We start from the raw sequence: 25,000 nt of genomic DNA, 5'->3' as shown, positions 1-25,000 counted from the left end.
TGCCACATATGTGCATGAGCCACATGGCTATCATCTCATCTTATTGGTCTGTCATTGGAGCATCTTGCTCAGGAGCCCTCCACTACAGGAGCTGAGACCAGCTTGTCAATTCTAATATGAAATGGCAATTACAGTCATGTTAATTTTCACACTGCAATTATGCCATTAAACGGACAGCAATTACGAGTTACTTAACGGCCCGTGGTTTTAGCAGGAGTACAGCATGTCCCTGCCTGAGATTATCATTAAAGGGAGCACAGGGCGTTTACACTGACACGGGGGTGGCCAGAGACAGAAAGATTGGGATTTTTTTAAAGCACATCTACATGCATTAATTGTCCTGGCATGTCAGACAACATGGATGAGCAGAGCCAAGAGCTGGCATTGCCGGCATATTTTCTCGGCTGTTGTTTAGGCCTCGTCTGGAATCAAACTTGATAGTGTTAGACTGACATTGATCACTCTCTCTCTCACACACACACAGACACTCTTGGTTGAAAAAGAGGCAGATTGGGGAGTTAATAAAACATGAATGCACATCCGCTGAGGAGAGGCAGATAGTCTCGGACAAATCGATCGGGTAAACAAGAGATTGGTAGTGATGAAGTGCGGCACACTGCCGAGGCTGCTGGAGCATCATTGAGTGCATTAGTGCAGCCACGCAACCGCCTCCTCCCCTGTGTTCACACGCAAAGGGCTTTGCTGTGCTCCAAATGCCCCCCTCCTCATATTCTCATATTCATTCAGTCTCTTGTGTGTGTGTGTGTGTGTGTGTGTGTGTGTGTGTGTGTGTGTGTGTGTGTGAATAATAATCCTCTGATTACTCCTTTTTTGCAAGGTAGTGCATAGTGGCAGACTGTGTCTGAGCTGGTCTGTTGAGTCCCCTCCAAAGGCAGTAGCTGCGTTAGCAGTGTGCGTTTAGGAGCTGCCTTGGCTTCTTTTTGATGCTATTCCTCTTCCTTGAAACATTACAAGGCTTGCCTCTTGATCCATCCATGTCAAGCCCACAAGGCTTGCCGACTCAGCCTGGTACAAAAGACTCCATAATCTCCTAACACTTGAGTACAACATGTAAGTGAATGATAATAATGATGGAAAGGGCAAAAAGCTATATCTTTTAGGTCATGATTGTGTGTGTGTGTGAGAGCGAGAGAGAGAGAGAGAGGTGGGGGGGGGGCAGGGGAGAGGCAGAGAGTGAGAGGATAGATGGAGGTTGCGTGTGTGTGTGTGTGTGTGTGTGTGTGTGTGTGTGTGAAGGCCACGGCTAAAAATCTGTCTTCAGCGGCTTTCATTGTTGGAGAGTTAGACTGGAGCCCGGGGGTAGAGCAGGACAGGCTGATAATATCATGGTCGGCTTTACAACATTACCTTCTGCTCAGATAAATGACTGGCCCTCACTCCTCTCAACACCTCCTGAAAAAAGAAGGGACATGAACACAGTGATGGAAGCAGGGAGGGGAAAAAAGACCAACCTCATTCGGAATCTTTGTGACAGCAGCTGCCGATTTTTGTGGAGAAAATGAGGACAATCGGGAGGATTTGATAGGATCCAATTAAAAGCCGTCGCAGATAAAATGATGATGAATTATGGTGGCACAGCCGAATGACAGTCCCCTGCTCCATCCTTTACCGCTTCTCTCTCTGTCTCTCTTCCTCTCCCCCCCTTCCCTCCTTCCCTCCTACTCAACCCAACCCAGCTGAGGAAAGACGTGTGTGAAAAGGGTTTGGGTTTGGGCCTGAAGTTGAGGAGAGGTGTGGCAGGAAAAGGGCATGGCAAGCGATGGGAGAGGAACAGCTGTTGCAGGTCTCGCTCTCTAAGCAGATGGAAAAAGTGGTGTTGGGTTGGGGTCTGTGCTTGTGTCCTGGGTCGGCACCATGGAATGGAATCAGGGGAGAAGAAGAGTTGTGTTGGGTTGGGGTCTGTGCTTGTGTCCTGGGGCGGCACCATGGAATGGAATCAGGGGAGAAGAAGAGTTGTGTTGGGGTGGGGTCTGTGCTTGTGTCCTGGGGCGGCACCATGGAATGGAATCACGCCTTCCTGCTCCACAGAGCCTGGGCAGACTGGGGCAGAAACTGGCAGTTGACCAAATGCTCTAGAAAGTGCCTGAGCCGTTTAACCTATTTTACCTTCCTGTTTTCTGTTCCTTTTACTCACCCTTCTTGCATTTGGGTTTGGCACATTTCTTACCAAAGCTCTTGGGTGTGCATATTTTACAGGAGACTGACACCCTGATTGAATTCAGATTCTTTGTCCCAGAATGCTTAGTATTTGCTGGCTGGACTAATTGTGCAATTGTGTAAGCTGGCAGTTTCCCAGCATTTTCAACTTTCTAGGACCCCCTTTCCTAAATAAACATGATCATTTGATATGACCCAGATTCATATGCAAATCCTTCAGTTTTTCTGCTAAGAAATTTAACTTTAATAGATGTTGCCACATCTGCGCTCAAAACTAGTAATAAATCTTCACTTGTCTCACTAAGGGAGGAGCACCATATCTGCAATTATATAGACCCCACCTCTTGCTGATGTATTGTATTAAAGCAGGCATGCAGGGTTCCTTTCAAAAATGACTAATTATCTTCTGGTGACCTGCATGGAAAGGCACAGGCTTTTTCCACTGTGAAACAGCACAGCAGCTGTTGGGGGGCTGTTTTGTTAGCATCGGCACTTTTGAGCGCTTCGGACCCAGGAACTCCTCCCGGGCTCTTCATCTGGCTCTGCCCCCCCCCCTCTGATCTATAGGGGTGCCAGTATCAGGTGACGGGGACTGGGGGTGCGGGGCTGCGGGGTGTCTTAGACTTTGTGCCTATCTGGGCCCTATTCTATGCTTGCCGTTCATTTTCCCATTCGTAATTAAAAAGTGAATTGGGACGCAGCTGCACCTTGTCTGAGATTATAAATCGATCATAAATCCACATGGTATGCTGTACGTAGGGTACATCCTCCGTGTGGATTTAGAATCATTTGTTTGTTTGTGTACCCTCTGTAAGTTTTAATGAAGCCCTTAGGATTTCAGGAGAGCAGTTTTGGTATGTCTGTTTCATTTCTGTTAATGGCTCTGGGAAGCTGCCTGCCCACCTGCCTGCTGTTGCTCTGGCTCAGGGTTAGTGGTGTGTTTTTAGGTAAATACTGTGACACGCAGGGTTCTTCACCTCCCATCGATGGCTCCCGCTGCCAATTAAAAGCTCAAAGTTGTTCCTCCGCACGCCAATCAATCCCGGGGACGGCGCTCTATGCGAAACAAGAAAGCACTGGGTGACCTTTCGATCAGGCCGTGTTGGCTCAGCCCCCGAGAGACCCCTTACGCCACGGCGCGAGGCCGCCTCCGAACGATTAGCTCCTCTGCGCTGATATGCTTTTTTATTAATTATGTCGCCTACATGTTTCCCTTCACCTTGCGTTGAGGTCTGGCATGGCCTCCGGCGCCCTTTCTGGTGCGTGGCGATCACACGTGTGGTTAATTACCCTTTACAGCGGATGGAACCGGCCCTGAGAAACTAATGAGCTGCATTAGTCCATCACTCATAGACTCTGGATAGAGAGCATCCTGAAACCTTCAGTGTGGATGCAGCTATTTTACAAAAGCATTACTGGTATCATCACAAGCTCCTAACAGTTTTAGATTATTGTGCGTGGGATGAGCAAAAATAAAACAATAAAAGGTGAATGGCCTGCCTGAATGTATGGAGTTATGCTCAATGTTATCAACGGCTTTTGCAGACTTTCACCTTGGGGCTCTGTGAATACCATGTCAACCTTCAGCAGACAGTTTGTTGGCCTGTCCTGAAGCCTGAGGTCCTGTGGCCCAGCAGATGCATCCCTTCCTGGAGACAGCGAGGTGTGCTATCATAGGCCCGTAAACGCTGGCATGAATTAATCATGGCCATGTTTGCTCAGCACACTGGGCGAACAGGGCACCCCGTTGTTCCATACAGGCGCTGTGTGTTGGTGGGCGGACTAACCAAGCCCTTTAAACTTTAATGGAGCTCCATCAGGTTGAGGAACTGTGGGCTGAGGCGAGGGAGTCTGCATGGTCAGTAGTGGACGGCAGAAGCACGCGGAGAATGGAGCTTTTGTGGTGTGCGGAGGGCCTTACGGGGAGCGGCGTTAACCACAGGATGATGGCCTTCCTCTGGGTTCAACTGGACAAGCAAGATGATAATGGAGAGGCAGCATCAAACAGCCAGTCTGCTGACCAAACGTGCCCTCAGTGAAGACATTAATATGTATGCAGGGCCACGCGCTCACACACACACTCTCATAAAGTCAGCCCACAAAAATGTGACATTCTGCTGAAATGTCTGACTGTGGTGAATGTGTGGAAGGAAGACCTAAGGCTAAAGACAGCAGTCAGTACTCCCTTTCACTGAGCCCTGAAACAGACGCAGACACGAGGCACATTTGCTAGTCCCAGATCCAATTCCAAATCCTTTATTTTTCAACTGTACAGTGGGGAAAATAAGTATTTGACGATTTCGCAAGTTTGACCACTACAAAAGAAATGTGTGATCTATAATTGTAATAGTAGGTGTATTTTAACAGTGAGAAACAGAATATCAACAAAAAAATCCAGAAAACTGCATTTTATAACATTTATGACTTAATTTGCATTTGATGCAGAAAATAAGTATTTGAACCCCTAGCAAAACATGACTTAGTACTTGGTGAAATAACCCTTGTTGGCAAGCACAGATGTCAGACTTTTCTTGTAGTTGGTCACCAGGTTTACACACATCTCAGGAGGGATTTTGGTCCACTCCTCTTTGCAGATCCTCTCCAAATCCTTAAGGTTGCGTTTTCAATGGGAGGGAATGAGGTTCAAGCCCAATATTCCACGTTACATGGCCCCATTCATAGTCCCCTCGATGCAGTGGAGTCGTCCTGTACCCTTGGCAGAGGAACAGCCCCAAAGCATAATGTTTCCACCTCCATGCTTGACGGTGGGGATGGTGTCATATTCAGCATTCTTCCCCCTCCAAACGCGGCAAGTCGAGTTGATGCCAAAGAGCTTGATTTTGGTCTCATCTGACCACATCCTGTCTCCCAATCCTCCTTAGAATCATTTAGGTGTTCATTGGCAAACTTCAGACGGCCCTGTACATGTGCTTCCTTGAGCAGGGGGACCTTGCGAGTGCTGCAGTACTTCAAACCATTACGGCGTAGTGTGTTGCCTATGGTTTTCTTGGTGACTGTGGTCTCAGCTGCCTTGAGATCATTCACAAGCTCCCCCTGTGTAGTTCTGGGGTTATTCTGCACCTTTCGGATGATCACCGATACCGCACGAGGGGATATCTTGCATGGAGCCCCAGACCTAGAGCGATTGACAGTTGTTTGGTGTTGCTTCCATTAACGAATAATCGCACCAATAGTTGTCTGCTTCTCACCAAGCTGCTTGCCGATGGTTTTGTAACCCATTCCAGCCTTGTGCAGGTCTACAATCTTATCTCTGACGTCCTTGGTCAACTCTTTGGTCTTGCCCATGGTGGTGAGGTTGAAGGTGTGAAGTATGATTCTTTGGACAGGTTTCTTTTATACACGTCACCAGTTGAGATCAGGTGTACCTTGTTAGGCCTAATGAGGACTAATCTGTGTGCTTCTTGGGCACATAACTGGTCATTGGGAGCCAGAATTCTTGCTGTTTGCTTGGGGGTTCAAATACTTATTTTCTGCATCAAATACAAATAAAGTCATAAATGTTATAAAATGCAGTTTTCTGGATTTGTTTGTTGATATTCTATTTCTCACTGTTAAAATACACCTACCATTACAATTATAGATCACACATTTCTTTGCAAGTGGCCAAACTTGGGAAATCGGCAGGGGTTCAAATACTTATTTTCCCTACTGTATATGGAATTGCATGGCTATCGTCCTAAGGCCCTCTGTGAGGATGTGGAGATAGAAGTTAGATGTAGATTGATGGAAGGAGATAGAAGTTGTGCTTCTTTAGACCTGGTTGTCTGCGGGACCTCAGGGACAAACGTGTGGGTGGTGGTCCGGCCAGCTTGTACAACATCGAGCCTGAAACCACAATCCCAGATCCTCTGGGCCTAGTGACTGTCTGTCTGTCGGAGGAGGAGGAGGAGGAGGAGGAGGAGGAGGAGGAGGAAACTGGGGCCCAAATGAAATGTCAGCCAACAAATTGAAAATGCCAATTTCACTTACTGCTCTGCATCACTCTCTGTGCCTACAATCTCATGACTTACTTCAACAGTAAACTAATGGCTCACCTTGAGTAATCTACAGTTAGACCGTCCACACACACACACACACACACACACACACACACACACACACACACACTCTTTCTCTCTATTCTTTTGCATCTTTTAGCTCACATCATTTCTGTGATAGTGTTTCATGTCTGTTCTTCACTTACTGTAGATCTGATCTGCCAGCTTCTCTAAAGTGCTCCCTGCTGACGAACTGCTCAAACACCCCTAGCCTTCTGAATCTGAGAGGATGTTGTTGAGAATGACCACCATTATCAGTGGTCATCTGTAAATGCTTTTGTCCTTTTGTAAAAACCTGAAGTCCACTCGTGTCCGTCCTCCAATCCTTCTGTCCTTCATTGCTTCAGTTCTGTCTTCAGTAGAACATGTGCCATGCAGCTAACTTAGAGCTTTATGTTGATCAAAACTAGCTTGGTTTGAATTCAGTGTTCACACTGGGGCACTTTTAGACATGCTCCTGCCTATCAGTAAGGGTCAGGTGTCTGGGAGCCTGAAACACAACTCAATCTGAAGTCCACTGACAGAGGTTTCCTGAGGTTTCCTGAGGTTTCCAGAGGTTTCCTGAGGTTTCCTGAGGCCAGATCTCCGAGGCAGTGGAGGGGGTTATGGAGGTGGTTGCTTGTTGTCAGGGATGCAATTTCTCTTCCCTCATCTCTCCTCTCCTCTCCACCCCTCTCCTCTCCTCAGCATATTGATCCCCTTCACACAGCATGGGTAGAATCCTGACGAGCCTGGCTGAGGCTTCATGTGCTTGAACATGCAGAGCCAATCCAGAGTTGTGCTCCATACATATTTACCCTGCTTCATATTGTATTTATTGCTGAGAGTTGAATTGGACATGGTGTTGTGACTCGTTGCATCCATGTCAGTAGATAAGCACAGCCATCCAGATTACAAATACCTGAAACAAAGAACAAATCCATCTTAGCGCTGCATATGTGTAGGCATATGATCATGAATAGTCGTGAGAGGTTTAATGGACTATGCTCTAAGTGCACCTGTCAAGAGTTTCCTGGAGGTGAATTGGTAGCTCTGGCAGTTTTGTTCAAAAGAAGTCTGTGTCTGTTAAATTGATTATCTGGACAAGAGGACTCACAGATATCAATGTGATGTCTGGTTTCTTTGTGTTTCATTTTTTTGTTTTGTTGTCTAGAGGAACTGTGGAATCTCTGAGATTGGAAATAATGATCCATCTGCATCATTCTCTCTCTCATTCCCTTTAGTATGACTACGAAGGAAATGACATCAGCGACTTACCTGTCCACCTCTCCGTGGTATGGAATGGCAACTTTGTTATCGACAACCCCTACCAAATACAAGGTATGCCAAGTACACTTTACACATTCTCTCTCTCTCTCTCTCTCTCTCTCTCTCTCCCCCTCCCTCCTTCCCTCTCTCTCTCTCTCTCTCTCTCTCCCTCCCTCCTTCCCTCTCTCTCTCTCTCTCTCTCTCCATTGTCACGTCTCTTTAATTCTGGGCTCCCTCCCTGAGGCTCCTTTTGGGTGCGTCTTTGAAATGGAATTAAGGCTCTTTTACGCATCGCTACTTTGCTCGGCAGGCCCCACTGGGTTCAATAGCGTTTATCTGCAGTGCTGTTTGCACTCAACTTGGATGCCGAGCACAAGAAAGACAACAAGAGCAGCCCTACAAGAAGTGATTCACACCTAAAACAAATAGCTGAAGGCAGGGGCCAGACTGCAGCACCCAAAGAGGAGCTAATATCTGATCTAGCGTAGCAGTCACTGATTTGGACAGGACTCTTCTTACGTCCCTCCAGGGACACTCACCCAGAGAGGAGGCTTACTGAATGCTCAGTTCACCTTTTTAGAGGCCACTTCATACCACAAGAAGGGACAGAGTCCTTGCCATTGGGAACAATTCTGGTATTTCACATCATGGAGGTAATGAAAGGCTATTTCATATAATCATGGCGTAATATGCAGGCCACTACAAATAGAAAGTTGTCTACGATTAAATGCAGTGTCATTGCTGGGATATGATGCAGTTCCACGTGGAATGAAACCTGAATAAGCCGTAAGTCTTAAATTAGCTCAGCTTTTTGATACACTCTTTTCCCCACCCATTTCCTCACTCATCAGGCCTCTCTCTCTGTCTCTCTCTCTCTATCTATCCGCCCTGCTAAATGAACCAGTGCTGAATTATCCATCTCTGCCAGACGGTCTGTGGAATCCCGCCTCTGCCCTGGTGTAAAGTGGAAATGTTAATGTAATTAAATCATTCATTTGGCTCAGCTTAATTAGCGCAGTGCTACTTTTAAGCTTAGCCGTGGCAAATCAGATTAGTGGCTGGTCTGCGGCGGCAGCGACGGACAGATTCTCTGTTGTCTTTGATGTCCCGCCGTCTGCGGAGCCACGCCTCTCCTCAGCATTCTCATGCAGTCCTACCAGGTCCCCAGGAGGGAACAATGGCCCCCGGACACAAATCTGCTACTGCTACACTTTTTCTGCTTTTTTAAAAAAAAAAAATATCTCTATTGCGAAACAATTCTGGCTCAGGTAACTTTCCACAACAAGCTTGCTTCTTCAGCGATGCGAATCTTCTCCACCCCCCATACAAACTCTCAATCTCACTCAAATGTCAGATATTGTCATCTCTGTTTTCCCCTCCAACTTGATTTGGAGTTCCACCTGAGAATCAAATGCTCTATTTTCCTCTCCCTCTCTCTCCTGCACCTTGCCTCGTATTGATCTGTTGTCTCCCTGTCTGTCTCTCTCTCTCTCTCTCTGTCTGTCTGTCTGTCTGTCTTCTCTCAGCTCACCTGTATAAGTGCTACGCGCTGCGAGACAGCTGTGGGATGTGTCTGAAGGCCGACCCCAGGTTCGAGTGTGGCTGGTGTGTGCAGGAGAGGAAGTGCTCTCTGCGGCAGGAGTGTGCGCCGCCCGAGAGCAGCTGGATGTACGCCGCCGCCGCCGGCAACAGCCGCTGCACCCACCCCAAAATCACTAAGGTAACTTATACCCACCCCAAAATCACTAAGGTAACTTACACCCACCAGATCTGCAATATCAGGGCCCTCCATGTGCAGTGAAATAAAGCCACATAGAGTCACACTGTCTGCCATTGCTTCTGTTGTAACCTGGACTTCAGGGAAATCAGACATTTGACCATATCTGGAGAATATGAACACAGTACAATATGACCTTTACTGAAATCTACCATGATCACTGCAAACTCTACAAACTACACTCTACTGCAATCATTTGTATTGAAGCAGCATTTGAAGAATAAAATGCACATTTCTAATTTTAGATAGGAGGACACAGCAGTGAGCGTTAGCCGCACCGCTGCACCTCCACCGTAGAGCAGTTTGCCTCCACCTCACCTCCAGCTCCAGCAGCCATCCCCAGCTTAAGGCCCACGCAAATCTCCATAAATCCTTTCTTTTTATTATCCCCTTCTTTCAGTGGCTAGAAGCTAATGTGGTCGTCCATGCCTTCTCAGCCAGATCTCCACTCGAGAGGCAGCGTTTGTGTGAACGATAAGCCCCTGATATTGGATAATTGGCAGTGGCACAGCGACTAATCCCTTTGCTCACGCCTGTCTCTGGCTCCACTTATCTCTCTATAACAAGGGTTGAAGCCATTGGGTTAAAGAAGAGAAGACATGAAATAGTTTGGGCATTAGCCTCTCTCTCCATCTCTCTCTTACCCTTGCTCTCTCTCTCACTCTCACCTCTCTCTCTCTCTCTCTCTCTCTGTCTTTCTCTCTCACTCTCTCGGTCTCTCCCCCTCTCTTTCTCCCTTGCTCTCTCTCTCTCTCTCTCACCTCTCTCTCTCTCTGTCTTTCTCTCTCTCCCCCTCTCTCTGACTCCAGTTCCGGTTCTCCAGGCTCAGCCCTAATCCCAGTCATTGGTGGCGATGCATTTGAGCCTTGCGTCAGGTGACTGTGGTGTCAAGTAGTATATGCCTAAAGGAGAACAAACCCTGTGGCGGTGCACATTTAGCATGGCCACTGGGATTCTGACAGGCTGAGGCATTACCCGTCTGCACAGATTTGTCACCAGAATATTAGTCGTCACAGCGTCATCCACACACACTCATACACCTTCACACTGTCACCTTCCATGGAGTTAATCTGGGTATAAATTTGAAACCGCATGTGTTTTTTTTTCTATGAAGCTTAGGACAAAGTACTTCTAAGCTTGCTTGAACCAGGTGCCATCCGAGCATTTGTACATAGCTGTCTTTTAATCTCTTACATCGATGAATCTTTGAATTGCGTCCCTTTGCTGTGAACAGAACTTCAGTGCCAAAAGGAACTCTCTGCCCGGTAACCGTGACTGGTCTCTTGGTGAGGTGACGGCTCTTTCGAGCAGGTCCAGAGTTGGTTCTTTTCTGTTCCTGTCATTTCATTCCCAGCCAAAGCCTGTCCCTCTCATGTGGAGCCATATGGGGCTCATTGATGTACCATATGAGCACAGAAACAGCCCCGCCATGGCAAACCTGCACACCCATTCAACACATCTGTATTCAACACATCTGTATTCCTTGCAGTGGCAGTCTGGAGGAAACAAAGAGGGCTGGTGTGACTGGCATATGAAATGTCTGTGAGGGTTGCCATTCAGATTCAAAAGAACACCTCCAGTCAGTAATCACTTGCTGTGGCAAATGTAGTCAATACTTGATGATAGATTTGTGGCAGAAAAGTATCCATTTACATCTCTCTCTCTCTTCCAAATTAAAAAGCAGATTTCTTGTATTCAATATGTCCAGCAGACAGCCCTACTGCAGCAGAAGTGAATGTGTGGCTCAGATTGGAAAAAGAGCATGAATGAGAGAAGAGAGGAAGAGGATAAAGAGGGGCTGTGTGGTGTGCACATTAGAGGCTGGATTAGGCTGTAAATTCATTTGGAACCGAGCATTTAACAATAATTCAAGGATATTCCCTTTTGTTTTTGCTCTCTCTGCCTGTCTCTCTCCCTTAGTCTCCCCTTCTCTCTGTCGCTTTCTCTTTCTCTCTCTCTCTCTCTGTCTCTCTCTTTCTTTCTTTCACTCTCTTTCTCACTGTCTCTCTCTTTCTTTCACTCTCTCTCTCTCTTTCTTTCTTTCACTCTCTCTCTCTCTCTCATGGAGTGATACCCCCCAGAGTCGTGGTAGTAATTGAATTCACTTTGCCGTGTCTCATTGTCTTGTGTTTGGCAGTCTGCTTCTGAATGCCCTGTCTGACGTTGCAGCCCTTTAAGTCTGCTTCCCCCGAGATGTTGGAGAGACAATGAGCCGTTCCCGACGCCTCCTCCTCCCGCATCCACACCCACCTCCTCCCACATCCACCTGCAACAAAAGCCTGACGAATCACAACATGGCCTCCTCGCTCCCTTCTCCTCCTCCTCCTCCTAGTGCTTGGCAATCACGGGTGGAAAGAGGAAGAGGGGAAATGAGAATGAGGATGGAGGGATAAGTGTGAAGGGGGGGATGAGGTGTGTGTGCACTTTTGTGTTTGCATGGTGGCATGTTTCAGCCTCCTTCTGAGCATACACCACCTCAGATTAATATTATAGCAGCGAGCGAGTGAGAGAAAGAGAGGGGGAGGAGGATGGGGAGAAAGAGAGGGGGAGAGAGGAGGATGGGGAGGCTCTGAGTGAGAGAAAGATGGGGGGGAGAGAGGAGGATGGGGAGAAAGAGAGGGGGAGGAGGATGGGGAGGCTCTGAGTGAGAGAAAGAGAGGGGGAGAGAGGGGGAGAGAGGAGGATGGGAAGGCTCTGATTGCTAGGCTTCTTGTTTTTCTCCCTTTCTGTCCTTCACCACCCCCACCCGTCAGCAGAACATGGCCTTGATGAGTTTTGACTCTGAAGCATGTAAAATATACATGTGCAGCTCCTGGGCCTGCTCCCCTTCCAGAAGAGAGGAGCTGCTCTGCTCTGCTCTGCTCTGCTCTGCTCTGCTCTGCTCTGCTCTGCACAGAAGAAAGGCAGATTGGTGGGAACCAAAATAGGACTATTTTCCTCTGTAATAACAGGAAATATGTACACGCTTCTGACCCGTCCTATTAGATGCACTGTTAGATAGAATGTGATGTTAAGGGCAGATACTATAGTGGGTCATAAACTCATATATATTTTTATATATTACATTTCGCTCTGTTTGTACATTGTTGTTGCATTTGTAGGAATACATACATAAGAACTCTAGGCAGAGGGCTTTAGATTGCTTTGTAAAATACTAATTTTATTTTCTTGCAAGAGGACACTCCATAGACAGTCCCAAACTCCAGCAGGACTTGAAGTTAGTAAAGGTCTTGAGTCTGTATTGCTGCATTAACATGTAGATTTGCAATGGCTTTCATGTGCTACATAGCTGCTAATGCAATGATAATGGGATTCCTATTCACTAGTGACCTTTTGAATGAGTTAACATTGTAGTGCTGCATATTTCACGTGGCGTAAAGCTGTGACCACAGAATTCTGGCCCATTGTGTCTGTACAGGCAGAATAGGTATGTCTTCAGTAGACCAGTCTTTAAAGGGGATCATTGTGTCTGTACAGGCAGAATAGGTATGTCTTCAGTACACCAGTCTTTAAAGGGGATCATTGTGTCTGTACAGGCAGAATAGGTATGTCTTCAGTAGACCAGTCTTTAAAGGGGATCATTGTGTCTGTACAGGCAGAATAGGTATGTCTTCAGTAGACCAGTCTTTAAAGGGCATCATTGTGTCTGTACAGGCAGAATAGGTATGTCTTCAGTACACCAGTCTTTAAAGGGGATCATTGTGTCTGTACAGGCAGAATAGGTATGTCTTCAGTACACCAGTCTTTAAAGGGGATCATGACCACGCTTGGCTTCCTGATTCCAGATATGCTTGGAGTGAGGGCTCTGGGTAGAGTGAGTGAGGGCTCTGGGTGGAGTGAGGGCTCTGGGTAGAGTGAGTGAGGGCTCTGGGTGGAGTGAGGGCTCTGGGTGGAGTGAGGGCTCTGGGTGGAGTGAGTGAGGGCTCTGGGTGGAGTCTCCTTTGGGGGGAGCAGCAGCCTCTCATGAACATGCTGGGGGAGGGAGGGAGGGAGGGAGGGAGGGACTCCCCACTGCTGTGTTCTCTCCTGTCTGCGCTCTGCGCTCCGTGCTGCACACGCGTAGGCCTGCTTGTGAGATGAGCCCTGTGAAACCAATTAAGGCCATGCTCTCGCCCTTGCCTCTCAGATACAGTACATCGCAGGGCTGTTTAATCATGATCATAATAAAAAAGGTCTGAAGCCTCAGAAGCAGTTGCAGACAAGAACCAAGGATGAAATTGCGTGCAATAACAAGTTTCAGGATGAATTTCTATTCAGTAACAAGTCACAGGGCTGGTCTAGCAGGCTGATAGGAGAACATATACAAGAGAATAGATGTAGCCTCCTTTCAGCTTATCAGCTTACCTCCCTTATCATCTGGCACAGGTTATATGATGGCCTCTTGTGGTTGATGACAGTGGCCAAAGTCATGAGAGGCACACCTTCCCCAGTGTAAATAAAGCATAGGGCAGCCCACGCCACATCTGGCTTCGTGGCTGGTGTAGATGTTTTGAGTCTGGTAGCCTGTGTGCTGGTATGGTGTAGATGTTTTGAGTCTGGTAGCCTGTGTGGTGGTATGCCCGCTGGGTGCCGGGTGTGGGCGGTGGGTGGTGGGCTGCTGTGGGCGAGGGGGTGGGGAAGTGAGCCCCCGTCTCTGCCAAGACTTCTCCAGCCGAGATGAAAGGCGTTGCAGGTAATGAGAGACAGACGAACGGGTGGTGCTGGAGCTGAGCTGACGAGCAGCTGCGTGGCGTGATGTGGCGTCTCGCCTCCTCTTGCTCAGACAGGAAGCTCCCCTGGGCCACACGCTGGGCGCGGGTGGTGGGCTGTGAGGGGGGAGGGGGGGGGGGGGACTGTTCTTTGCAACCCCCACCTCCTCTGTGATTGTTGTTGTAGATACGGGCTAAAGCACTACGTGTTATACGGAACCACGGAGAGAGATTCAAAATGCAAAACTAAATGCTCACTGGCATTACAAGTGTTTTAACAGTGTGTTTCACATTGCATTTAGTGTAGAAGCTGACGTCTTTAACAGATACCTCTTTAATTATAACAAGTAGTGTATGAAACATAGACATTCTTCTTTTTTTAACTACTTACATTCTTAAGTATAGCTCACAACAACTAAAACACAAATCAAATGTATAGTGTTATTGTTAGAGAAGGGGCTGGCCTCTTAAACCCAAAAACCAGAGAAGGTTTTCCTCTGCTGTCTGAGAAATGTGTCATGTTAAAGAACTGCACTCAATCTAAAGCAGCATTTCAAATATACATTATGATTTAGGAAAACAAGCCAGCTTTGCGCATGGAAACTGAAGCGACATGAGTGCCACCCTTGCTGAGACTGGCTGAGACACTAATGTAAACCACGTGACTCCTCTCGGTGCTCTGGGTGCCTCCCCATGTCCTGTGATGCCACGTGACTCCTCTCGGTGCTCTGGGTGGCTCCCTGTGATGCCACGTGACTCCTCTCAGTGCTCTGGGTGGCTCCCTGTGATGCCACGTGACTCCTCTCAGTGCTCTGGGTGGCTCCCCATGCCCTGTGATGCCACGTGACTCCTCTCGGTGCTCTGGGTGGCTCCCTGTGATGCCACGTGACTCCTCTCAGTGCTCTGGGTGGCTCCCTGTGATGCCACGTGACTCCTCTCAGTGCTCTGGGTGGCTCCCCATGCCCTGTGATGCCACGTGACTCCTCTCGGTGCTCTGGGTGGCTCCCTGTGATGCCACGTGACTCCTCTCGGTGCTCTGGGTGGCTCCCTGTGATGCCACGTGACTCCTCTCGGTGCTCTGGGTGGCTCCCCATGCCCTGTGATGCCAGACCAAATGTGAGAGCAGCCACCATGTCATTATGTGGTGGAGCTGGCAGCCTGGCTGCCCAGAGCTTCTTTAACAGCATGTCGTTGTGGAATCCATTCAGGTCTGGCTAGCAGAGTATGACCAGACTGGTGGCTGAGATGGGGTGGGATAGCGGCGGCGGTGGCGGTGGCGGTGGCGGTGAGGGGGAACTGTGGGTCTGGGTAGAGGCAGCCTGGTGGAGATTACCCATAATTACCTCATGATGTTTGTTTGGAGGGGCTGGCCTCCCGCCGCGGACGCTGCACATCCGTCAGTGCGTTTGTTTTGTCACGCCACACCTGTCCTCGTTAAGGGGAATAATCCAGCTAAATAAATCACATTACCGCGCCGACACTTCACCACCGTTGCCGAGCGGTACCAGTGCATAGTAATAAGTTTCAATTAGAACTGGGTGTGTGTGTTTGGGGGGTGGAGGGAACAGGGACGTATGCTAGACTTGGGGACAGGGCACACTTTTTGTTTCCCCCTACGCGTCATTAAGGGGGCGATTTTTCTTCGTTATGCAAACGGGAATCGGCATATTGCGATGGGTTGAAGGGGCACATGAGGTACAGTGCCCTGCTGCCAACGTGAGGTACGGTGCCCTGCTGCCAATGTGAGGTACAGTGCCCTGCTGCCAATGTGAGGTACGGTGCCCTGCTGCCCATGTGAGGTACGGTGCCCTGCTGCCCATATGAGGTAGAGTGCCCTGCTGCCAATGTGAGGGCTTTCATCACATCCATGACAGCTAGCAGAGTGGGAGCAAAAGAACTCAAAGAGGCTGAGAGTTTTTCTAAATAGGATTGATCACTAAAGGGCTTTCACTGAACTTGGTGAATCAGGATGTAGACCTTTCCCCACTTTAACGGCTCCTCCTCTGCTTGTCAGGTGTTTCCAGAGACGGGCCCCAAACAGGGCGGCTCGCGGCTCACCATCATCGGAGAGAACCTGGGCCTGCAGTTCCAGGACATCCGGGCAGGCGTCCGCCTGGGTCCCGTGCCCTGCACACCCATAGAAGAGGAGTACATCAGCGCAGAGAGGTGAGGATGCGTTCTCTCCTTCTCTTCCCTCACATTTGTTTTCCTCTCTGTGCGTCCCACATCTTTCTTTCTCTCGCTCCCACACCTGTTCACCTCGTGTGTATCATTGGGTGTAGACCATAGGCTGTGAGATCATCTTTTACAGCTGAAGAGGTGGAGTTGAGAGTGTGGAGCAGTAGTCCTTTCTCATCACCTCATACCCAAACTCTGGAGCAGCTGGCGTCAGCAAGGACCTCCACACTGACTGTTTGACATTCCTCTCACTCTCACTCTCACTCTCACTCTCGCTCTGCTTTTAAAACACGCTGAATGGCCCAGTGCACACTCAGGGTGTTCCCCACGCAGATCAACATACCAACTCTCAGAGAGCTTTCTCTTCTCATAGAGGTTTCTTATGAGTGTAGTTATTGGAGAGAGTTTGGAGTCAGGAAGTAGTGCACATTTCTAAAATGAAAGGATGAATGAAGCGGTGGATGGATGGATGGATGGATGGATGGATGGCTGGACAGAGACATGTGACATGTCAGCATCCTGTGTCTCCTGTTGCAGGATTGTTTGCCTGCTGGGTGATGCCACTGGCTACCCTACCCTGCAGACCACCAATCTGGAGGTGTGTGTGAAGGAGTGCCAGCCGGACTACCGCGCCCTGAAGCCTCGTGCCTTCACCTTCGTGGTAAGCATACTGTTCAAATACATTAAAAAGGAAGTAATTTTTGTACTAAGTGGGTACTGAATATTTATATCACTTTGTGTTATTAAAATATTCAGTGACTTAATGCTGAAGTTAATGGTTTAATTATGCTAACTAAGGAATCAAGTGACGCTGGATTTACTGTTTTAATCATTCGTTTTCATAGTTTAATCATTAACAGCATTGAACATCACTTGTTTCAATAATACGGACGTTTGAAGATTTTTTTCATGTAATACATTAAATAATGTTAGCTAAGGGGATGTGTGGAGTTTAAGCATTAAGACTTCATGGGCATTGATTGGCTGTTCAATTCAAGTCTCCATGTGGATAGATTGAGATGTCGCTGTGGATAGGAGTGTGACGCCCATCTCTCTGCTTGTCTCTCTCCAGTCTCCCTTCTTCACTCGTGTGGTGCCGGCCCAGGGTCCCATCTCTGGGGGCACCAGGATCACCATCGAGGGCAGTCACCTCAACGCCGGCAGCTCTGTGACTATCAGCATAGGCCGCCAACCCTGCCTCTTCAAGAAGTAAGTTTGTGTGTGTGTGTGTGTGTGTGTGTGTGTGTGTGTGTGTGTGTGTGTGTGTGTGTCTGTCTTTGTTCTTTCTGATTGGTATGGTCTGGCCAACATGAGGTACAGCAGGTATATGAAGACTGATGGGCGGCGCATTTGTTGGCACAGATGGACATCATCCAGAGGTCTTCTGGGGACAGTGTCTCTTGTAGGGACAGTGAGAAAGTCCCTGTCCTCTATTTACCTGGCTGTCTGCAGAAAGCCAAGATTTCTGCATTGCAGCGGAAAAGAAGGGGCAAACGCCACAGTGGCAAGTGGCTGACAGGAGGAGAGAGAGAAAAGGCAGATTGCCATGGCAGCCATCAGCTAGTGTGTCAGCAACACCTGGCCTATTGCCAACATGGTATCAGGGCACACCAAAGATGGCTGGACTGTCAAGACTGGTTCTATTTTTCACCTTCCTGATGCTTAGAAAGCAGCTGTGGAGCTAAACAAGGGAATGGTGGGATATTAGTGCACATCAGCATGTGGTTGTTAGTCCCTGTCTCATGTGTGCATATGAATGTATTGTAAGTCTGTATACTCCCAGTGCCGTGCGCTGTCTGAGGATGCAATTAAAGGAACAACGTGTGTGTGTGTGTGTGTGTGTGTGTGTGTGTGTGTGTGTGTGTGTGTGTGTGTGTGTGTGTGTGTGTGTGTGTGTGTGTGTGTGTGTGTACTCTTGGTGGTTAATGGTGGTTAAAATGTTTTTTTCTTCCCATCAGTCAATTTTTGTTTATTCCCTCCCAACTCTGTGCATGTTGCCAGTTTCTCTATTCATAAACCCACATGGTACACGAAGGCAGAATTGCATCTATTTCTGACTAAGTCTTCTAAATATAATGTCTCTCAGAGCATAGATGCCAAAATGCTGTCCCCAAACATGCCCCCCTCCCTCTCAGTATCATGTGATTTAAGAGCCTTATTTGCATGACGTACATTTCATTTCCATGTTAAGAATGATTTAGTTTCTCATTTCCACTGTGCCTCGCCTCGCCTCGCCTCACCTTCTGTTTCGTCTCCTTCGCTTTTGTCTGCTTCATTCTATCAGTTTTTTGTTGTTATTTGTGACAACCACCTTGTCAAAATATGCGGCACTCTCCCAAGGCTTTCTGGGGCGCACGTGCCATGAAAAAAAGGGGTTCCCATGGAAACCTGGCTGTGGGGAATCAACAGAGACATTACAAGCACGTCTCCACTCTGAATCAGGGGACGGATCCTCCCCAAATTGATTTTCACCAAGGTGAAAGAGTGGATTTTCAAGAGTAGGTGGCGAATGCGAGGGAATTCATGCCGTGATCTCTTTAGCTGCTACAGATTACAAATGTTTCAATGCATACTGGCTTCTTCAGCGCTGTTCTGCATGGGGATAGTGGTGTGTGAGCAGCACATACACAGGGAAAACAAGACTTCAGATTTCTTGAGGAACCATGCACATTTCTTCAAAATGACAATGGTGCTTGAAGTGTGTGGCCATCCTCTGTTAATGCACAGCTGGTCATGCATGGCGGTGCGTCAGCACATTACGGCTGACCTCAGACCCTAGCTCTGAGGCAGCTCTGCCACACAACACAGGAGCTGGATCAGCCACCATGAGTTGAGAAACAGCAGACTTGCTCGCTGACCTCTGGGAGTGTTTGGTTTCAGTGTTTGTGAGAGGAAATTGTGAAAGATGAAAACACTGTGACCGGGTTTGGACTCTTGTTTTACTGTGTCAAATGGGCCTCTGCTACAGTGGAGGTCCCCGGGAACCATTGAGTGCAGATCCATTGCTATCGCTTGGCTCTGTGTCAGGTAGCGGCTGTCCCTGTGGCTAACTCCTCCCTCTCGCTCCCGTAGGAGGACCTCCAAAGAGATTGTGTGCATGACCCCGGCCGGGCTGACCCCTGGCAGTGTGCCCGTCATGGTGGACATCGACTCTGCCGAGCTGCGGAACCCCGAGGTCCGGTTCAACTACACGGAGGACCCCACCATCTTCAGGATCGACCCCGACTGGAGCATCGCCAGGTGAGAGAGGACTCGTCCTTTAGCTCGTCACATTCCCTCCAGAGCTGCTTGTTTTTTGGCCAGCTTTAAAGAGAGTGTGACTCTAGTTAGCCATGACTGCAAACCACCTGTGAAATTATGTCTTTTCATTGCCATCCCATACGGCGCGTTCCCAATGTCATATTGACAGAGCAGGCCCAAGACAATACCTATAGATACACATGTAGACATCCTACTCCTCTGGTTCGTTTGACTTGATTGTCTGACATCAGAATCCCCTCGCGTATCAATGTGAAATTGTGTTCACAGGAGCGTTGTCCCTTAAGTCCCCCTTGTGTTTGTCACAAACTTGTTACACAATGAAAGCACAAGAGAAGAACACCCCCCACCACACACACACACACACACACACACACACACATTTGTCCAGGGAGTCAGAGAGGGACATCCACTTGGCCACCTGGCCCTCCTCCTGCTCCACAGCATCAGTGTTCAGGGTCCAGAGTCTCTGCAGAGGGAAACAGTTAACACCATCTGGGTCTTTTCCCACACCTCCACACACAGCAGCAGTGCTGACACACACACGCCGCTACTGTGGACTCAGTCAAGTGGATGAGATAAATGCCACTGGTAATTGAATGATTGATCAGGCCCATAAAGTACATTAAAACATGTAAATAGACTTTGTCTCAGAAACACAGGGCACTGTCTAAAGCACAATATAGGACTGAGAGGCATTCAGGGGGAATTGCGTTCACCAGTTTCCTGTTTCCTACCACACGCTGGATCCTGATATCATATCAGCTAACAGGATGGGAGTGCCAGTGTCTCTGTCTGTGCAGTCTTCTAAAGAAAAGATCTTTGAAGAACTGAGAAACAACTGGGTGTGGGGTTGTGCGCGCACGCGAGTGGGAGGCTGTGTGTTCAGTTTGCCAGACACTGTGTGTGTGTGTGTGTGTGTGTGTGTGTGTGTGTGTGTGTGTGTGTGTGTGTGTGTGTGTGTGTGAGGCTGTGTGTTCAGTCTGCCAGACAGCCAGCATGGGCCTGCCCTGGATGAGGTTCTCTCTGCCTATGAGGGGCTCCCACCACACACCCCTGATCCACACTCCATCTGGCCTCCACAAACAACACACGCGCACGTATACACACACACATATGAATAAATGAAACTGGGTCTTTCCCCAGTATCTTTCAATGTTAATCTGTAGTACTTGTCTGTAATCTTTCCTCTTTATGTTTGCGATATTGAAAAATACTTACTAGTACAGAGGCCACTTAAGATTCAGATCCAAGCCAACCTCTTCACAAGGAATGCGTAGTTTGCCGTGGATGCAGAGAATGCTGTATTGCGAGCGAGTAAACTGACACGAGATGAAGATGAGGAAATCACCACTCCACTTTGCCCGCGCCCTGAAGAGCCATGTTGTCTTGTTTCCCGATGAGAGTGGCGCAGCTATGACGGCAGTGTGAGAGGCAGAGTGCCTGCGACCAAACATCCTGCCTGTGATTTCCCTCAAGCGAGCACCTGAGCTGAGAGGGCTGGTGTTGTTGCAGGCAGCAGCAGCAGCAGGAGGCTTCTCCACACAAATAGCACGGGCTGTCTAGGAGGCTGACTAAACAACGGCAACATTCAGAGCAATAACAACTCATCCCTTAGGTGGAATGTAGCGCTGCGTGTGAGTCAGGACGGGGAGCGTTACTTTGACACCAGGCCTAGTTTCCACAATTGAACTTCTAAAGAAGCGGAAAAAGGAGGAGGAAAGAGGCTTTTCAGTCATTTTGCTTTCTCTCCTTTTTTATCAGGTGGTGATGCTTTCTAAGTGTGCAAAGATTTTAGCACTCTTCAAAGTACCCTGCCAGCGAATGGTTCAACAGCTAATTATCAAGGAATATCAAGTATCTAATCTCATTATCAAGTCTCCAATAGGTGTCGGTGCTCAAGCACTTTATTGGATCCAAGGGACCAATTAGTCATTTGCCCCAAGCGTTTTGTCACCCAACTCCAAACTTGATTCTATTGTAATTTATTTGAAACCACTCTTGTAATATTCAATTATGTTATTAATGGCAAGCGTTCCCATGGGTTGAGTGTGGTTCATGTTCATGTGCATGTGCTTCATAACTGAGTGATTTTTATATTGCTGTGTTTTTTTATTTTATTTTTCATCCCTAGTGGAGGAACCCCCTTGATTGTCAGTGGCACCAACCTGGCTACCATCAGAGAGCCCAAGATCCGGGCCAAGTATGGCACAGCCGAGTCCTTCCACGTGAGTAGCACTCTCTCTCTCTCTTCTCTCTCTCTTCTCTCTCTCGCTCGCTCTCTCTCTCTTCTCTCTCTCTCTCTCTTCTCTCTCTCTTCTCTCTCTCGCTCGCTCTCTCTTCTCTCTCTCTCTCTCTCTCTTCTCTCTCTCTCTCTCTCTCTCTAGTCTCTTCTCTCTCTCTCTCTCTCTCTCTCTCTTCTCTCTCTCTCTCTCCCTCTCTCGCTCTCTCTGGAGGTCACACTCTCTGCACATGCAGTCCTCCAGGCCTCCTCATGTTTCCACACCAGGTGACAGACAGTCTGTCCACCCGTCTTCAGCTCCAGCCCCGTCCTCTCCTGTCTGTAAGGTGAAAAACAGAGAGATAGAGAGAGACACAAAGAAAGAGAGGAAGAGAGAGGGAGAGATAAAAGCGCCACACCGCTTACCTTTAGCCTTTCAAATGTCAGAGGAGTGGGAGTCACTCCTCTCTCTCTCTCTCTGTCTCTCTCTCTCTCTCTCTCTCTCTCCTTCTCCCCAGGGCTCTGATGACCTTTTCCCAGTTTTACTCTGGCTAAAATGTTTGAAGCCCGGCATATTTAGCCAACCGGACAATTCTGGCTGGGGAGCTGTGTTTATAGGATTAAAGCAAAGCCTTCAAAAATGATACCGTCTCTGTCACAGCTGGTTAGCGTGTGTGGTGTGTCGGTTGACACCTATGCCATGTCTGTTTGGAGTGCTTGTTGGTCTGTCTGTCTATGTTTTTGTGTGTTTATTTTTCCACCTGTGTTTCTTTAAAAGTTTGACTGTCTGTTAATCTGTCAGTCTTCACTGTCTGTATAGTCCCACTTTAAGACGCAGGTCTGTGTGCTGTTCCCTTCAGAACTGCACCGTCTTCAATAACTCAGTTAACACCCAGGTCTATGTGCTGTTCCCTTCAGAACTGCACCGTCTTCAATAACTCGGTGATGGTGTGCCTGGCTCCGTCGGTGGCAGACTCCGAGCGTGGGTTCCCGGAGACGGGCAGCGGCCCCGACGAGATCGGCTTCTACATGGACAACGTGCACGCGCTGGTGGTGGTCAACGAGAGCTTCAGTTACTACCCAGATCCTGTGTTTGAGCCTCTCAGCCCCACCGGGATCCTGGAGCTGAAACCAACCTCTCCCCTGATACTCAAGGTACATAGAGCACAGTCAGACATGGCGCAGGAGAGGGTGATCACAGAAGGGGAGGTGATCTGTAATGAAGGCAGAGCTTTTGTTTGTCTTGAAGCCTAGTGATGGGAAACAACTTGCTTAGCGAGCGTGATATTTGTTGGGAATTTATTAACCAAAGCCCTTTGCTTACTGGTGAACTCCTCTGCTTGGATTCCTCCGCGCCGAATGTGAAATCTATAAATAATCTCTGCATTAGCAAGGCAATGAGAAAAGGGAAATGCAATCTGATGCCACAATTTTGAAATTAATTGATTTGTTTTTCAGAAGACCTGCCTTGCATTCTCCACGCAATTAATTTCACATCTAATTTGATATTGGGGTGGTGTTGCAAGGGTAATGATAATAAGTGCATTTAGAGTGCTTAATGGCACAACCTTTCTGCAGTTCCGCCACTGCATTCTTCACAAATCAAGCTCCTTTATGCGGTACAACAGGAGACAGAAACATAGCCATTATTCCTTTGCCTCTCGTTCCTCTCAGGGAAACTAGCAATGTGTCATCTTTATGACCAATCTGACACGCTTTACAGACTATCTGCACATATACATTATACATAACTGCATGTTAATATATGGAGTACATATCTGCTTTGGTTGAGCACTGATAGAAACTCATCTAGGAAGAGGCATCGCAATAGAACTGAATAGTAGGTCTGAATTATCATATTAAATGCTAGTCTAAGTGTTCTAACGATAGTTTTTGTTTTCCCACCAGGGTCGCAACCTGGTCCCGGCAGCCCCAGGGAACCCCAGGCTGAACTACACGGTGTTCATCGGGGAGACGCCGTGCGTGCTCACCCACTCCGAGAGCCAGCTGCTGTGCGAGTGGCCCAACCTGACCGGCCAGCACAAAGTCACGGTGGGTAGATGCTCTCCCTCAGGTCCTCTCCTCCTTCAGGCTTACTTCTCTGTGACTGCCAGCCCTCAAACACCAGCACTCCAGTTCACATCATCTGCCTGGCTGGCAGTGCTCACAACATTCACTGAACAAAAGGGATTTCATCTGATTTGGTCAGCAACCCTTCAAATTGATATAGGTCAAACGAAAGCCATTTTTAAAAGAACTGGAAAGATGATTTAGAGCAAAAGGATGTTTTGTGATAAACAGACAGGAAGGAACACAAATGTTCTCTGCTTGTTCCAGTGCAGTGTGTGCAGGCCTAAATACAGCACATGTGTTCTAGTTGTTCCAGTGCAGTGTGTGCAGGCCTAAAGACAGCACATGTTTGTGGAACATAAGCAGCATCACAAGAAAAACAACAGTTACTACAAGTGCCTACGAATTTGGATGAAAACTTGCCGAAAGGGAAACATCTAACATGCCAGGCAGTGGCTTGGGAGTGGGTGGAACAACGAGTGCAGAAGCAGCTGTCTTCTTTGGCAGCTTCTGCAGCCCCACACAGCCTAGATGGAACCACACAGTTGTGCAGTTGTGGTTGTCATGGGCTACCATGTCGTCCTTGCTCTCTGGTCCTCAACAAAGACACCACAACTCCAGAACTGTTTTCCTTTTCCTGCACTTCTTTGGCACTGTGTTAGCGGTTAGATGTGTTCTTTTCTGATTCCGTGCTTGAGTAGAAATCTCTTGAAGTGGCATCTGTCTTGCACCTGCGTGAAGTAACTGCTGATAGGTTCAGGAAGACACGCACACTCAAAAACGGGCTGTGTCTTTTTCAAAAGAGCACTCTGGAGCAGTGGGTCAACACAGCGCAGTCAGTCAAAGTCCACAAAACAAAAACGCAGTATTCTACATCAGCCACAAACATTTGTGTCCAGACTTGTTTGCCTTCTTGCTTGCCTTGCTGTAGATCTCTGGCCCCTGCTTCCAGACAGAAGTCTCGGTCACAGCTGCTGCTTGGCTCCTTGAAAGTGCTCTCGTAGTATTTGTATGGGCACGTCGATGCAGCCTCTTCCACAGTGGGTGCACTGCACTATCCTGTCTGGCAATGCCCCACCCTGAGGAAACACACACACACACACACACACACACACACACACACACACACACACACACACACACACCTGCTCTTAAAGCTACATTTACATATTTTTTTTGTATGCAGCCCCAACAATCTACTATTGTTACCACTGGTAGATTTCAGTCAATTTAGTCAATTATATTAAACCTATGAGACTTCCATTTATTCAGCAACAATTCAAACAGTCTGACTTCAAGTCTTTCATTCCAGCACAATACAACC

The 25,000-nt window shown here is 48.1% G+C and overlaps 1 protein-coding gene across 4 annotated transcripts in view; it reads left to right on the top strand.

The window, feature by feature from the left end:
• plxna1a (plexin A1a) overlaps positions 1-25,000 on the top strand; it is a 165,582-nt gene that overhangs the window by 110,148 nt on the left and 30,434 nt on the right. For all 4 annotated transcript variants that reach the window (XM_031566759.2, XM_031566757.2, XM_031566758.2 and 1 more), the window contains exons 11-19: positions 7,460-7,556; positions 9,011-9,204; positions 15,964-16,115; positions 16,665-16,788; positions 17,200-17,336; positions 19,200-19,367; positions 21,520-21,613; positions 22,525-22,761; positions 23,515-23,658. In XM_031566759.2, the coding sequence (XP_031422619.1) occupies positions 7,460-7,556; positions 9,011-9,204; positions 15,964-16,115; positions 16,665-16,788; positions 17,200-17,336; positions 19,200-19,367; positions 21,520-21,613; positions 22,525-22,761; positions 23,515-23,658 (1,347 nt within the window). The remainder of the gene's footprint in view (positions 1-7,459; positions 7,557-9,010; positions 9,205-15,963; positions 16,116-16,664; positions 16,789-17,199; positions 17,337-19,199; positions 19,368-21,519; positions 21,614-22,524; positions 22,762-23,514; positions 23,659-25,000) is intronic.

The sequence above is a fragment of the Clupea harengus genome, chromosome 4 (assembly GCF_900700415.2).
Source record: "Clupea harengus chromosome 4, Ch_v2.0.2, whole genome shotgun sequence".
Classification (NCBI taxonomy): domain Eukaryota; kingdom Metazoa; phylum Chordata; class Actinopteri; order Clupeiformes; family Clupeidae; genus Clupea; species Clupea harengus.
The sequence above is the reverse complement of the archived record's forward strand: the minus strand, read 5'-3'. Positions and strand labels throughout refer to the sequence as shown.